The sequence below is a fragment of the Rhinatrema bivittatum genome, chromosome 4 (genome assembly GCF_901001135.1).
Source record: "Rhinatrema bivittatum chromosome 4, aRhiBiv1.1, whole genome shotgun sequence".
Classification (NCBI taxonomy): Eukaryota; Metazoa; Chordata; class Amphibia; order Gymnophiona; family Rhinatrematidae; genus Rhinatrema; species Rhinatrema bivittatum.
In genome coordinates, this window is record NC_042618.1 from 413,260,801 (window position 1) to 413,275,062 (window position 14,262).

The 14,262-nt window shown below is 44.3% G+C and overlaps 1 protein-coding gene across 4 annotated transcripts in view; it reads left to right on the top strand.

Annotated features, from left to right (window-relative positions):
* Nucleotides 1-14,262, top strand: part of QRICH1 (glutamine rich 1) — a 125,549-nt gene that overhangs the window by 63,687 nt on the left and 47,600 nt on the right. For 3 of the 4 annotated variants that reach the window (XM_029601244.1, XM_029601245.1, XM_029601246.1), the window contains exon 3: nt 8,777-9,793. In XM_029601244.1, the coding sequence (XP_029457104.1) occupies nt 8,777-9,793 (1,017 nt within the window). The remainder of the gene's footprint in view (nt 1-8,776; nt 9,794-14,262) is intronic. The other variant, XM_029601247.1, reaches the window with a different exon arrangement.

Below are 14,262 nucleotides of genomic sequence, written 5' to 3' on the forward strand. Positions count from 1 at the left end.
AAATTAAGGGAAATACCCCAAGCAATTGTGAGTGAAAGCTTTATGGCATTATTGCCTGATAGAGGCTGGTTCAGATCAAATTGGAAATCCAAAAGAGCAGGATAAAATTGCTGGGCTAAATTTAAAATTAAAACCAATTTAAATAATTTAAATGCATTCTGGCACAATAGTTACTCCAACAGTTTCTTTGTGGAGAATTCATATGCATACTTTATTGATAATGGAGAAGCTGACTGCCAGCAGAAGTACTTAACATGACGTAAAAAGATTTTAAAAATTTGGATTGTATTCCTTGCCTCATTTTTTTCTGGAATTTATAGAATTAACTCCCTGACAGTTTGTTACTGTTATATACGAGATAGTTTGGATGGGGGTCAGGGGATAACTGCTGTACAGCAGGAAAGGGAAGATGATTTGTGAAATGTTTCAATTTATTATTCTATTGTTTAAGATTGTTCTATAAAATAAATTTTGTGGGATCTTGCTGGGTAACACTTTAAATCTGTGTTTAATGCAGTATTTCAGTGAACTACACTTTGCATGTTTTTATGCAATATATATAATTTATGGATGTCATTTTTTTGAGAACAATCTTTTCTATATTCAGTGGCTTGCAAAAGTATTCAACCTAAAAAGTCAGCAGATTTGTGTGGATTATAAATGACACTGATAAAGCAAGTCAGACCAGTTGCCTTAGGTAGGGATTATTTATTCACACAATTACCTTGATAAAAGAGCCCAACTCTGTCCGAGTTTCGCACAAGGCTGCTTCAGGGGCTACAAAATAACCAAGCATTAAGGTAAGTATAAAGAAATGATAAAAACACAAGAATTATTATAAATAATAAAACATATAATCCACAAGGCATGAATAAGGAAATATAGGAAAAAGAAAATAAATAAATTTAATTACGCAAATATTCACTGAAAATTCTAAATAAAAAAAAATTGTAAATAAATAAAAACAGTTAATGCATATAAGTGCATAGATATCAATATAAAGTACATGGGAGCCAATATAAAATATACAGAAAATAAAAACCAAACAAAAACAGAGAAACAAGCAAAACAAAGAACTGGAGAGGAGGAACAGATATTGTACTTTTTGGGGAGATGGTATGTGATTTTCCAAGATGTAATTATGGAAGATTGTGCTGTACTAATATAAAGAAAAAATAATAGATGATAAATATCAGTTAACAAATTGTAGCAATCTTAAAGCTTTGGGATAGAATGCTCAGGCAGGAACATAATAAATAAATAAAAAATATAATAACTAGCCACGTTCTGTGCAGTATAACTCAACGGTTTAATTCTAAGTCAAATTGTCATGTGTGTTCAAGTGGAATTAATTAATCATGGAGGTGAAGCAGCCTACAATAGATGGATAAAGTATCAAATTATAAAATTTGTGAAATATGTATGCACGGTCAAGTACATATGTATTCTATTCACTGGAATCACGGCGGATTAAACTTCAACCATACGTTGTGTACATCAGTATTTCAGTTCAAATACTAAGCTGAACATAAAATAATTGCAATGATCAGTATAGCGTGACTGTCACCTTTTTTAAATCTACTGTCACCTTTTTTAATCTAAATAAACATCGCAGATTTTTATAATTTTATATATAACGAGTATATAATCTTGCAAAGCAAAAGAACAGGAGGCAGAGAGGGCAGGTGGTGGGGGTGTGAGGGGGAAGGGGGCAGGTGGGAAGGGGAGAGGGAAGTAAAATATGGGGAGGAAGGAAAGGGGCGAGGGGAACAGGGGAAGTTTCAATTAAGGTGTGGTGTATGAGTGCAAAAGATTAAAAAAAACAAATTACAATTATAGTTCTGGCGCACAATTATAGTTCGGGTGCACCAATCAAGCCAGTGCGCACAGCGGCACGCGCATCTTGCCCTAGGCGCACATAGTGGCCTGCACGCACATCTCCAACGCATCCGGAGCGCATATCTAAGCCTCCGGGTGCGCGCACAGACAAGTTTTGAACGACTCCACATGCCCAAATCATGGCACCACCGGCCAAGAAAGCCAAGGGACAAGCTCTCTGCCCAGCTTGCCACCTGAGAGCAGCACAACAGGAAGTGGCTTCGGTCCTGTGCCTGCAGTGCGAAGAGGCCCTGGGGGAACCAGGACAATGGCCCCCCCCCCAAGGCCAGTAGAGGAATCCGGCTCCACCAGCGACAGTACCCCGGACCTCTCTATCCCCGGCTCGGTCCCTACTCAATTGAGCACCTCTGGGGACGCTGCTGGCTTCAATATGGACCCAGGAACCTTTTCCTGGGTAGAATTCTTTAAAGAGCTACAAAACTTTGTCCAGGCAAAATCGGTACCACCAGCAACACAGCCACAGCTTCCACCAGAAGACTAGAACCTTCCAGGCCCCTCCCAGCCTCCCCGAGACATGCCCCCTCTGGACAAAAGCCTCCTCTTAGGGGACACAGACACCTTGGCGGAAGAACCAGACTCCCTGGAGGAAGGAGAAATCCCTCCAGGAATGGAACCATACCGAACCATGATGCGTTTCTTCTCCAGAGACGAGTTACCAGACCTCGTGTCTCTGAGCTTGAAGGAACTAGCCATCCCAGACACAAGCGCCACAGTGGAGCCAAAGACGAACCCTCTGCTGGGTCAGGCTTCATCAGGCCTCACGTCATTTCCCATTGCTACAGGCCGTACAACAACTGATAGACTTGGAATGGAATGCCCCAGAGGCTAGTTTCAAAGGAGGACTGGCCCTAGAAGCCCTATATCCACTGGAGCCCTCAGCCAAAGAACTCCTAGTGTTCCCTAAAGTGGATGCCATGGTCTGTGCTGTCATGAAGTGCACTACCATTCCAGTCGAAGGAGGAGCGGCACTCAAGGATGCCCAGGACAGACATCAGGAATCCATCCATAAACAGTCATTTGATGCAGCAGCTATGACACTACAGATCACTGCCTGCTGTGCCGTGGTGACACGGGCCTGCTTATCAGTTGCCAGGAACGCTACCACGTCCATCGAAACATTAGAACCAGTGATATCCTTCCTCACAGATAAGACGTCCGACCTGGTGCGCACCTCAGCCAGGGGCGTCTCATCCATTGTGGCAGCCAGAAGACAACTCTGGCGCCGAAGCTGGTCAGCCGAAGCAATCTCCAAGACTAAATTCACGAGAATGCCCTTTAAAGGAGCCCTCCTGTTTGGAAGCGAACTGGAGAAGTTAGCCGACAAATGGGGCGAATCCTCAGTACCTCAGCTACCGGAGGACAAGAACAAAAGAAGCCATCGCCCCTCTCCCCGAACATCCAAGGGCAGAGGATCACAGCGATTCAGACCATACAAGAATACATACCAAGCACATCGCCCTGCAGGCAGAGGCCAGTCCTTTCGGAACAAACACAAAAGAGGGGAACCAGCTCAGGTCCAGGCCCCAGCCGCACCCCACAATGAGAATCAACAGACTCATCCACAGGAAGAAGCCATAGGGGGCAGGCTTGCCCTATTCTACCAAAGATGGGTTGAGATAACGTCTAACAAGTGGTTCCTAACCATCATTCGAGAGGGATACTATCTGGACTTCCACAGCATCCCCCCAGACAAATTTGTGAAATCCCCTTGCCACTTCCCCTCCCAAGAGGACGGCAGTGGAAACCACACTGACAAAATTGCTCTCCCTAGAGGCTATAACACCGGTACCCACTCACCAACGAAATACTGGGCACTATTCCATCTATTTTATCGTTCCCAAGAAAGGGGGAATGTTCCGTCCCATCCTGGACCTCAAGTCCGTCAACCGCTACCTGAGGGTACCATACTTCCGCATGGAAATCCTACGTTCGGTCATAAGGGCAGTACAGCCGGGAGAATTCCTGATCTCCCTAGACCTGTCAGAAGCCTATCTGCACATACCGGTCCATCACGGCCACAAGCGCTTCCTATGCTTCGCGATCATGGACCACTACTACCAGTTCCGGGCGCTACCCTTCGGACTAGCTACTGCCCCTCAGACGTTCACCAAAATCATGGTGGTAATGGCAGCGACACTGAGGAAAGAAGGAATCCTCGTACACCCGTATCTGGATGATTGGCTGATCAGAGCAAAATCTCCAGAAGAGTCTCATCAGACGACCACCGGAGTCAAGAATCTACTACAGAATCTCGGGTGGGTTGTCAACACAACCAAGAGCTGCCTGCAGCCCTCCCAATCACTAGAATACCTGGGAGTCCATTTCGACACCCAACAAGACAAGGTTGTCCTTCCCCTTACAAGGAGAAGGAGATTGATGGACCAGTTGAGAAAACTGATGAACTGTGCTCGCCCCACAGTATGGGACTACCTCCAAGTCTGAGGCCTCATGACATCGACCCTAGAAGTCATCCCATGGGCAAGGGCCCACATGCGACCACTACAACATTCTCTACTGTCACGATGGAACCCAATGTCCCAGGACTACAACGTTCACCTCCAGCTACCGGCGGATGCAAGGATCCAGCTCCTATGGTGGCCACAAGAAGACTATCTGAGCAAGGGGTAAGGCTGTCCCCACCGACTTGGGTCTTGCTCACCAAGGATGCGAGCCTATGAGGGTGGGGAGCCCACTACCAGGAACTGACGGCCCAGGGGCAATGGGACAAGGAAGAGTTGGAATGGAACATCAACCAACTAGAAGCCCGAGCAGTCAGACTAGCCTGACTGCGATTCAGCCACAGACTCCGGGGAGAATCGGTCAGTCATGTCTGACAGTGCCACAACAGTGGCCTACATCAACCGCCAGGGAGGAACCAGAAGCCAACAGGTGTCCCTGGAAATAGACCCCCTAATGGCATGGGCGGAAGCAAACCTGCAAGGAATCTCAGCCGCCCACATCGCGGGAAAAGACAATGTCACTGTGTGGATTACCTCAGCAGGGAAAGTCTAGACCCAGGGGAATGGATGCTGTCGCCCACAGCCTTCCAGTTGATAGCAAACCGCTGGGGAACACCAGCCATGGATCTTCTGGCAACCCGGTCCAATGCCCAAGTTCCCAAGTTCTTCAACCACAGACGAGAACCACAATCCCAGGGGATCGCCCTCGTCCAGACCTGGCCACAGGAAGACTTGCTGTATGCCTTTCCTCCATGGCCACTACTGGGCGGGATCATCCGTAAGATAGAACACCACAGGGGCTAGTACTTCTAGTGGCCCCGGACTGGCCAAGAAGGCTGTGGTACACAGACATGTGAAGAATTCTGGTCTGTCTACCTCCACACAAGGACCTGCTCCAGCAAGGACAGATCCTCCACGAAAACCCAACTCTATTCTCACTTACGGACGGCCATTGAGAGGACTCGCCTGAAGAAGAGCAGATACTAGAGGGCAGTGATTGACACCTTGCTCCGAGCATGCACATTTTCCACATCTTTAACTTACATACAAATATGGAGAATATTCGAAGCCTGGTGTGAAGAATGCAACATCCTTCCGCGGACAGTCAAAATTCCCATGATCCTGGAATTTCTGCAGGACGGCTTGAAGAAGGGGTTGTCTCTAAACTCCATCAAGGTTCAACTGGCTGCGCTGGCCTGCTTCAGAGCAAGTGGGCGGCATCAGTCTATCTTCCCATCCAGATGTCTTCTGTTTCCTGAGAGGGGTCAAGTAAATCTGACCACCATTAAAGTGGTCGGTACCCCTATGGAATCTCAATCTAGTATGCGACTTCCTAGCGGGAGCTTCCTTCAAGCAGTCTGTCCCTACGGCTCCTGACCTTGAAGACTACATGCCTAGTGGCAATATGTTCAGCCTGTCGCATCTCCGAATTTCAAGCACTATCCTGTCGGGAACTGTTCCTCAGATTCACACCGGGATCCATACAGCTACGCACTTCCCTCCTTCCTGCCAAAGGTGGCTTCTCATTTTCATCTAAACCAAACCATCTTGCTGCCATCTCCAGACGAACATAAGGACTCAGAAGACTCACGCCGCCTTCGCCATCTTAACGTCGGCAGACTCCTTGTCCCATACCTGGAAAGATCGGAATCCATACGAAAGACAGACCACCTATTTGTCCTTCACAGAGGGAAGAAACAAGGGGAAGGAGCCTCGCGGGCAACCATAGCCCGCTGGATCAAAGAAGTAATCAAGGCGGCCTACGTAGAGGCAGGCAAGCCTCCACATCTACAAGTCAAAACTTATTCCACCAGAGCCCAGGCAATGTCCTGGGCAGAAACCAAGATGCCGTCACCCGCCGAGATCTGTAGGGCGGCGACATGGTCCTCCATTCACACCTTCTCAAGGTTCTACCGCCTGGATGTTCAGGCCCGGGAGGACACAGCATTCGCAAGGGCAGTACTAAGTGGGACACGTGCAGCCTTCCACCCGGTTCGGGAGTAGCTTTTGTACATCCCATTGGTCCTGAGTCCATCTGCTACACATTAGGAAATAGGTAATTTCTCTATCTGATAATTTCGTTTTCCTTAGTGTCGACAGATGGACTCCCGCCCATGGCTGCCTCATAATACGGAAACCTCAGGTGACAACCCCTTAGAGCAAGGCAAGCACGAGTAAGCCACGCTTTACCCCCAGTTAGGACACCTATAGTTACCGGGTGTCAGCGTTTCTCGGTTGAGTGCACTGGCGGTCTCCATCTAAAATTCACGTCAACCAGTTCAAGTTAATCAAGTTATCCAAGTACACATATATCCACAATTGCATTTCGAGGAGAATACTGAAGAGCAGAGCTTCCTGCAGGGGTATATGTAGTGCTGACGTCTGATTGAAATCTGACTCCGTCTCCAACTGCTGTCAGGATCACACTATACCCATTGATCCTGAGTCCATCTGTCTACACTAAGGAAAACAAAATTATCAGGCAAGTAATTTCTCCAGTAAAAGACAATAAATACATTTATTTCCTTATACATGCCTTGTGAATTGTTTTATTTATACTAATTCTTATGTTTTTATCATTTTTCTTTATTTATACTTACCTTAATGTTTGGTTATTTTGAGTCCCTGAAGCAGCCTTGTGCGAAACTCTGCCAGAGTTGGGCTCTCTTATCAAAAGAATTGTGTGAATAAATAATGCATACCTAAGGCAACTAGTCTGTCTTGCTTTATCTTTGTCTTCTGGCTTTGACAGACCACCTTCTGGTTTGTTATAAATTACACATAGATATTTGATATTGCAAATAGGATACGGAGAAGTCACACAAGGACCTGAGTTTTGAAGGTCAAAAATACAGACTGCTGAAATGGGAAAATTCCTGGAGATGGAATTTAAAGACGGAGAAAATGGTAGAGGTGGAACTGTGGGCAAAACTAAAAGGAGCAATTACAAAGGCAACTAATCTTTACATTAGAAAAGCAAACAAAAGCAAGAGAAATAGGATACCCATCTGCTTCTCAAAGGAGGTGGCTGACAAAATAAAAAGAACAGCATTTTTGAAATATAAAAGATCCCAAAAAGAAGAACAAGGGAAGAATATCTGGTTAAACTGAGAGAGAAATACTTCAGTTCGGTGTTTACTAAGGAATTCCCTGGAGAAGGACTGTCAATGCTTAAGGCTGTGAATGGGGGTTGATTTGATGAAACCCTATTTTTTTCCTATTCTCATTCCAAATCTTCATTAAGCTATCTGTTTCACTGTAAACCGATGTATTGTGCAAACGAACTTCAGTATATAAAAGAAGAAAATAAATAAATATATGTGTGTATATACATACAAAACAGCAAAAGGATACTTTTCTCCCAATGTCTGCATATATCTGATTATATCGACACAGCTCCAGAAATGCTGTGCAACTTGCACAATAGTAACGTTATTGGTAACATGCATTTATATATTTTAGTAAGTTCCTTGTGGCAAGTGCACTATCTAGGTACCTGAAGCTGCTTTTACTGATATAGATTCTGTGTCTTTGTGACAGAAGGTTAGAAGTTGACCCTTTTTCATATTGAGAGCTCAGCTGCTTTTGGTGGTTAGAGGTCAGGCACTAAAAAAAAAAAAAAAAAAAAAGCTTTTAGGTGATCTTGCAATAGTGGGAACAAAGACTTGACTGTACTTCAGGGGAAGTGGCTTTAAATCCAAACCTGTTCCAGCAAGAGAATATAAAACACGATCCTATCTCCAAAAGCACGCGTTGCTAATTCTGTAGGGAGTATCAATCTCTAGATTCTTTTCTAAACCCTGCATTTCTTGAGCTATGTACGATTAGGTGCACACTTTTTTTTTCCGTTTTGCTGCAGTTGCTTCTCTGCACTACTTACTGACAAGGATTTCAGAAAACTAAAAGCAGCAGCTCTCTACTTTCTGTTAAGCCCTCCTCTCCACAGAATGCCGATGTTTCAGTTCCCTCGATGTTCAAGTAACACATTTGCCCCATTGATAGACTGTGCTAATTACCGTCAGTCAAGATGGTTTAGCCCTTATAACGTTTCTATGAAATTTTATAAAAGGTTATTTTGAGGATGGATGAGTACTGAGAATATATTGTACCAGTTTTTATGCCTATCTTACTCAGCCATATAGCAACTATGAAATTCACTTTAATGTAGTTATTGTAGCATTATGAAACAGCGCATCCTTAGAGCCTGGCATTTAATACTTAGGAAAAGCACTTATTTCTTCTTAAAGTACATTTTGGCTATGTTCTATGTCAGAAAACAATTTGTGAGATGTAACCTGTCACATTTAGATCCTATTAAAGGCCTTAAGCCTTAATTATGCAAATGTATATTTTTTAGGTGAATGCTCACTTTTATATATATTTAAAACTGTACATATATATTTTTCTTATTACCGTAGGTGCAGGTGCAGGTCCAGCCATCACCCCAGCAGGTCACAGCACAGCAGCTATCCCCTCAGCTCACCGTCCATCAGCCCCCTGAGCAGCCAATACAAGTGCAAGTGCAGATCCAAGGGCAGCAGCAGCCACCACCCCAACAGGCTTCTCAAACAATACAGACTCAAGCATTGCAGAGCCCCAACCCTTCTCAACAGTTGTCTAACTCGCAGCTCCAGGCAGCACAGATCCAGGTGCAGCATGTGCAGGCCGCAGAGATACAGGAGGAGCATATACAGCACCAGCAGATCCAGGCACAACTCGTGGGGCAGGCAATTGCCAGTGGCCAGCAGATACATATCCAAGCAGTTGGGGCTCTTTCTCCTCCACCCTCTCAACAAGGGTCACCCCGGGAGGGGGAGCGGCGGATCAGCACTGCGAGTGTTCTTCAGCCAGTAAAGAAACGCAAAGTGGACATGCCCATTACTGTATCATATGCTATTTCAGGGCAGCCAGTTGCCACTGTGTTGGCCATTCCACAAGGTCAACAACAGAGTTATGTGTCTTTAAGGCCAGATTTACTGACAGTGGACAGTGCTCATCTATACAGTGCTACTGGGACCATTACCAGCCCAACAGGAGAAACTTGGACTATCCCTGTTTACTCAGCACAGCCACGTGGTGACCTTCAGCAGCAAAACATAACCCATATCGCCATCCCCCAAGAGGCCTACAATGCTGTCCATGTGAGCAGTTCACCGACAGCTGTAAAGCTTGAGGATGACAAGGATAAGATGGTGGCTGCCACGTCTGTTGTGAAAAACTCCCATGAGGAAGTGGTGCAGACTCTTGCAAACTCTCTCTTTCCTGCACAGTTCATGAATGGGAATATTCACATTCCAGTGGCGGTTCAAGCTGTGACAGGGGCATACCAGAATACTGCCCAGACCGTGCACATATGGGACCCTCAGCAGCAAACCACTTTGCAGGAGCAGGTTCAGCAGCAGCAACAGCAGGAGCAGCTGCAGGTAGCCTGTTCAGTAAGTGAAATACACTGGCATCTGTGGGAAATAGGAGATGGCTTGTAGTTGACTTAATTCTGAAGCATGATATAAAAGGATTGTCTTGATATAGAAGAGATCACCTTCACACCTCTCAGTACTGAGGATCAGCATTCTCAGTATTTTGAAATTGCAAAGATTACCTATAGAAATGCATTTCTGGGTTGTGCAACCAAGTAATGAATAAGTTACTACTGGTAGGAAGGATCCCTGTTTTAAACTTTATCCACCTTGTGCTTAGTAGGAAGATGAATCCTGCCTGTAGGAAGTGAGGCAGGAGTTCCCTATTGAAAACAAAAGTTGATTACTCTCATGACACACACAGTACAACCCAGATGATTAAAGGTTAGGCATACTGTCATTTTATTTCTTTACTTTGGGACCTCACTTAAGATTTTTCCCTGGGGCAGAGATTGGAAGGAAAACATCTACATCTATCATATTAGGCACTGCAAATTTTCATTTACTTTGTTGCAATAAAAACCACACTTCAGTTTGAGCGAAATGAGAGATATGACAGATAATGTGAAGATAGATGGAGGTTGCATGCAGGCTTTTGATAAATGTTAAATTGATGCAAATGAAACTCTGAGGAGATGGAAAGGGGACAGAGGAGCATGTATTTTAAAAATGTGGACAGAATTCTAACATGAAGCTTTGATTGTAGTGGCCCGGGCCAACATCCGGCCTCAAGAAATAATTTCTGGGGCAGCCATCTGTTGCCAGACCAGAAAAAGGGAGGAGCACTGTTGGGGAGAAGGGAGAGGCCAAAGGGGAAAGAAGCTGGAGAGGAAAGTCAATGGGGGGGGGGGGGAGCATTCCCACCTTCCATTCCAGGCATAGGAGGGGTAGCGTTCCTGGAATGGAGGGTGGGAAGATGAGGCAGGGAAGGGAGGTGAGCATCTCACGAGGTGCTGGGGGGAGGGGCAGACTGCAGGAGGGACAGCAGACCATGTGTGGGGGGAGAGTGGTGTAGGTAAGCTAGCATGCCATTGTCAAGGATTGGGGGTGGAGGCGAGCACAGATGGGACACACCCTACAATATCTAGTACAGCTTTGAGCCATTGTTAGGTTTTCAATGAAATTCATGAGGATTAGATTTCATTCATTTTGTTGTAATAGTCAAGTTGGTTTGCATATTTTGTTTACACTGAAAACCAGACGTGAGTTGTCAAGGACCAACTTTGGAAACTGCTGCCCTTCAGATAATGGGGTGAATTTTTCTAGTTTGAGTGCTTTCAATTAGTAATAAGTTTTAGAAAACATTTAAAATCGGATTTCTTTGTATGTGTGGGGGGTTAGATCAGGAGAGAATACTGGATATGAGCTACTTGGATTTTGGTAACTGCTTCGATCATATCCAACGTAGCTCTTTGGGGGATATTAGTATATAATGAGACAGTAATTATGGTCACCAATATAATAACTATAAAGAGTCCTGAATATATCTCCAATTGGGTGGTGATATCTGAAACTCACATATAAGGCAGTTGAGATACAATTACCCGTTTTTAAGTTCCTTGGACATTTTGTGTCGTTGCCGGACTTTCTCATACATACATCTTGCTGTTTATTACCACAGTAGCTTCTTCCTTGTCAGCTGCTTTAATCACTAAATCCCAGTCCTAGTTTTAAAGGTCTCAGAGTTTGATGTTCCAGTTTTGATACTGTGAAAAGTCTTATCAGATTGTTTGATAATCCAAATGAAATCTTTATGCACTAACTTAAATTTGTCTGTATTACTGGGTCTACTTGGCCCTAGAGGTGTCCATGTTGATTATCACCTGTGTTCCTATCTGCTTTACTCTCTCTCACAGAGCCATAAAGTCACTTTTGATATGCTATGCAGTATCATTTGTGATAGCATGGCTGAGCGGCATTGGATCGCAGTTACTAGGCTTGAGGGTTTTCAGCAGTAGCATCTCGCAGGCATCACCCTTCTCAGGACATGTATGGTTGGCAGATGGATATGGCTGTACCCTTTAGAAGCAAATCACCAACCACTATTACTATCTCTGCCTCCTAAGTGCAATGGTTGCTGAGCCTACAGCTTTGGGGTTTACATATTTTGGTTCCTTCTGAGCCTGGGATTGTTACTTCTCCTTTTCCGAGATGGAGGTGGTGGTGCAGATTCTGCAGACTGTCTAGAAAATTTCATGTTAAAAGAATAACAGGCATGTAAGGAAAGTGGAAGAAAGTGACACTCCCTATGTAGTAATTCTTTATCATTAAACAGGGGACTGGAGACTTCACAAAATAACCTGCAAAATTCCTCAAAGTGAATGTCCTTTACTAGCTCTATGTGTCACTCAACCAGCTTCTAACCCCTTTCTTTTGGGGAGGGGGGGAGCCCTTTGAGTGCATTTGCCAGTTTATGGCTCCCCCTGGCCTGGCAAGGAAGATGTCTACCCCTCTTCAAAGGTTAGGGTCAGCATTTTAAGCCCAGGTGGAGGACCTATCTTGCTCAGGTAGGGGGAGCAGCTAGGTCAGCAGGGGACCGGGAAGTGTGGGGACACACCTGCTTGTGCTTGGCGACACACTGGTTGAGAACCACTGCTCTAGGTGATGTACAAATGAAACGGAAAATAATACAAATAAAGACAATCACAAAACAGTTGACGACTAATCATAAAAATTTACAGGGGTACCATAACAGTCCATGAAAATGAATCGTGCTAGCAAATGTTCAAAGTCCCAAAATGGCTAATAGTAGGCCTGTTTAAATAGCCAAGTTTTCAACAAAGTTTTGAAAGCCTTCACTCCATCAGCCATGCATAATGCCTCTAGAAAGGTGCCGCAACAGAGAAGGCACAGTCTCTAGTACTGCTCAGTCTAGCATGGTGCAGAGATGGTACATCCAGCAGTCCTTTTTATGGTGATCACAATTGGCAAGTCAGACAGTACATATGCACAAGGCCTTGCACCATGGTGTGACTGAGGATGAGATCAATTTAAATAAAGTAACTGCCAACTTGTACTGGATGCGTTCAGCAGTTGGAAGCCAATGAAGATCTATTATCACAGGTGTAATATGATCCCCTCTTTTACAACCTGAAATCCAAATGAGTAGCATTTGAACAAAACTTGAAGTGGTTTTAATGTCACAGCAGGTAAGCCATTGAAGATGACATTATGGTAGTCAACAGCAGGATTAAGCCTGTACGACTGTCCGAAAATCTGACTTGTCTAAAAGATGTTGAAGGCTGCATAAAACCTGTAGCTTATAAAAGCCAGACTTTAACACTTTTCTTATGTGAGGATGGAAAGAGAGCAGAGCGTCGATTAGCACACCAAGGTTCCTTATACATGAATTCAATAGAAACGTGACATTTTCAATTGCAGTTGTAGTGCATTGAACCTTGGAGCATGGTCTCTGGATTAAAACGCAGTGTGTTTTGGCAAGATTCAAATTCAATTTATTAAAAATTAGCCATTTCTGGATAGTAGAGAGACAGATGTTCACAAGTTCTACAGTTTCTGTCCAGGATGGCTGAACACATACAAAGAACTGGATGTCCTCAGTGCAAAGTTTGTATCCATCACACAAGCCGGCCAAGATCTTACACAAAGGCGCTAAATAAAGATTGAAAAGCATTGCCGACAAGACTGAGCCTTGCGGAACACCTGTCTCTATCTCCGACCATTGTGAGTGATTAATACCGTACGCCACACATTGATAATGTTGTGAGAGATGACCTGAACCATTGCAGAACAGATCCAGAGATACTGCATTCATAAAGTCAGTACAGAAGGATGGAATGATCTACCATGTCAAAAACGGCTGAGATGTCTAGCGAGACTAGGATATAGCTGTTGCTACTATCCATGCCCCTCTGCAAAGTATCCAGAAGTGATAGTATTTTCCATACTGCTGCTCCTCGATATAATCAGTCAATTGAGTTAGGATGATTCTTTCTATCAATTTTGCCAAGAATGGGAATGAGGAAATAGGTCTGTAGTTAAGATCAGAAGGACTGGAACCAAGTTTTTTTCAAAAGGGGTCTCACTGAAGCTTTTTTCAGACTTAGGGAGGACAACCTGGGTTAGATACAGATTGACCAACACATTTAGAAATGATGCCACTGCTTCCTTTGCTCCCTTAAGAAGAGATATATTAAGGGTTTAGAGAGCAGTACGAGAGATTCCGTTTTGAAATTGCCTGTTTGATTTCAACCACTGAAGTAGTTTCAAAAACACACCGGGGGGAATCAACCTTTTTCCAAAGGAGAATGCCAGTTTGGTACAGTGGAAAAGCTATCAGTGAGTTTACAACTTTACTTTTGAAGTGATCTGTGAAATCATTAAAATTAATATTTATGGAAGAGTGAGTGGCCATACTGTAGAGTTGCATTAAGTGATGGTAAAAATATGTTCTTAGTATGATAAGTCTGAACCACCCTGTCAAATTAAAACGTCACGAGGGCTTTGTATAGGATGCAGATGTATGT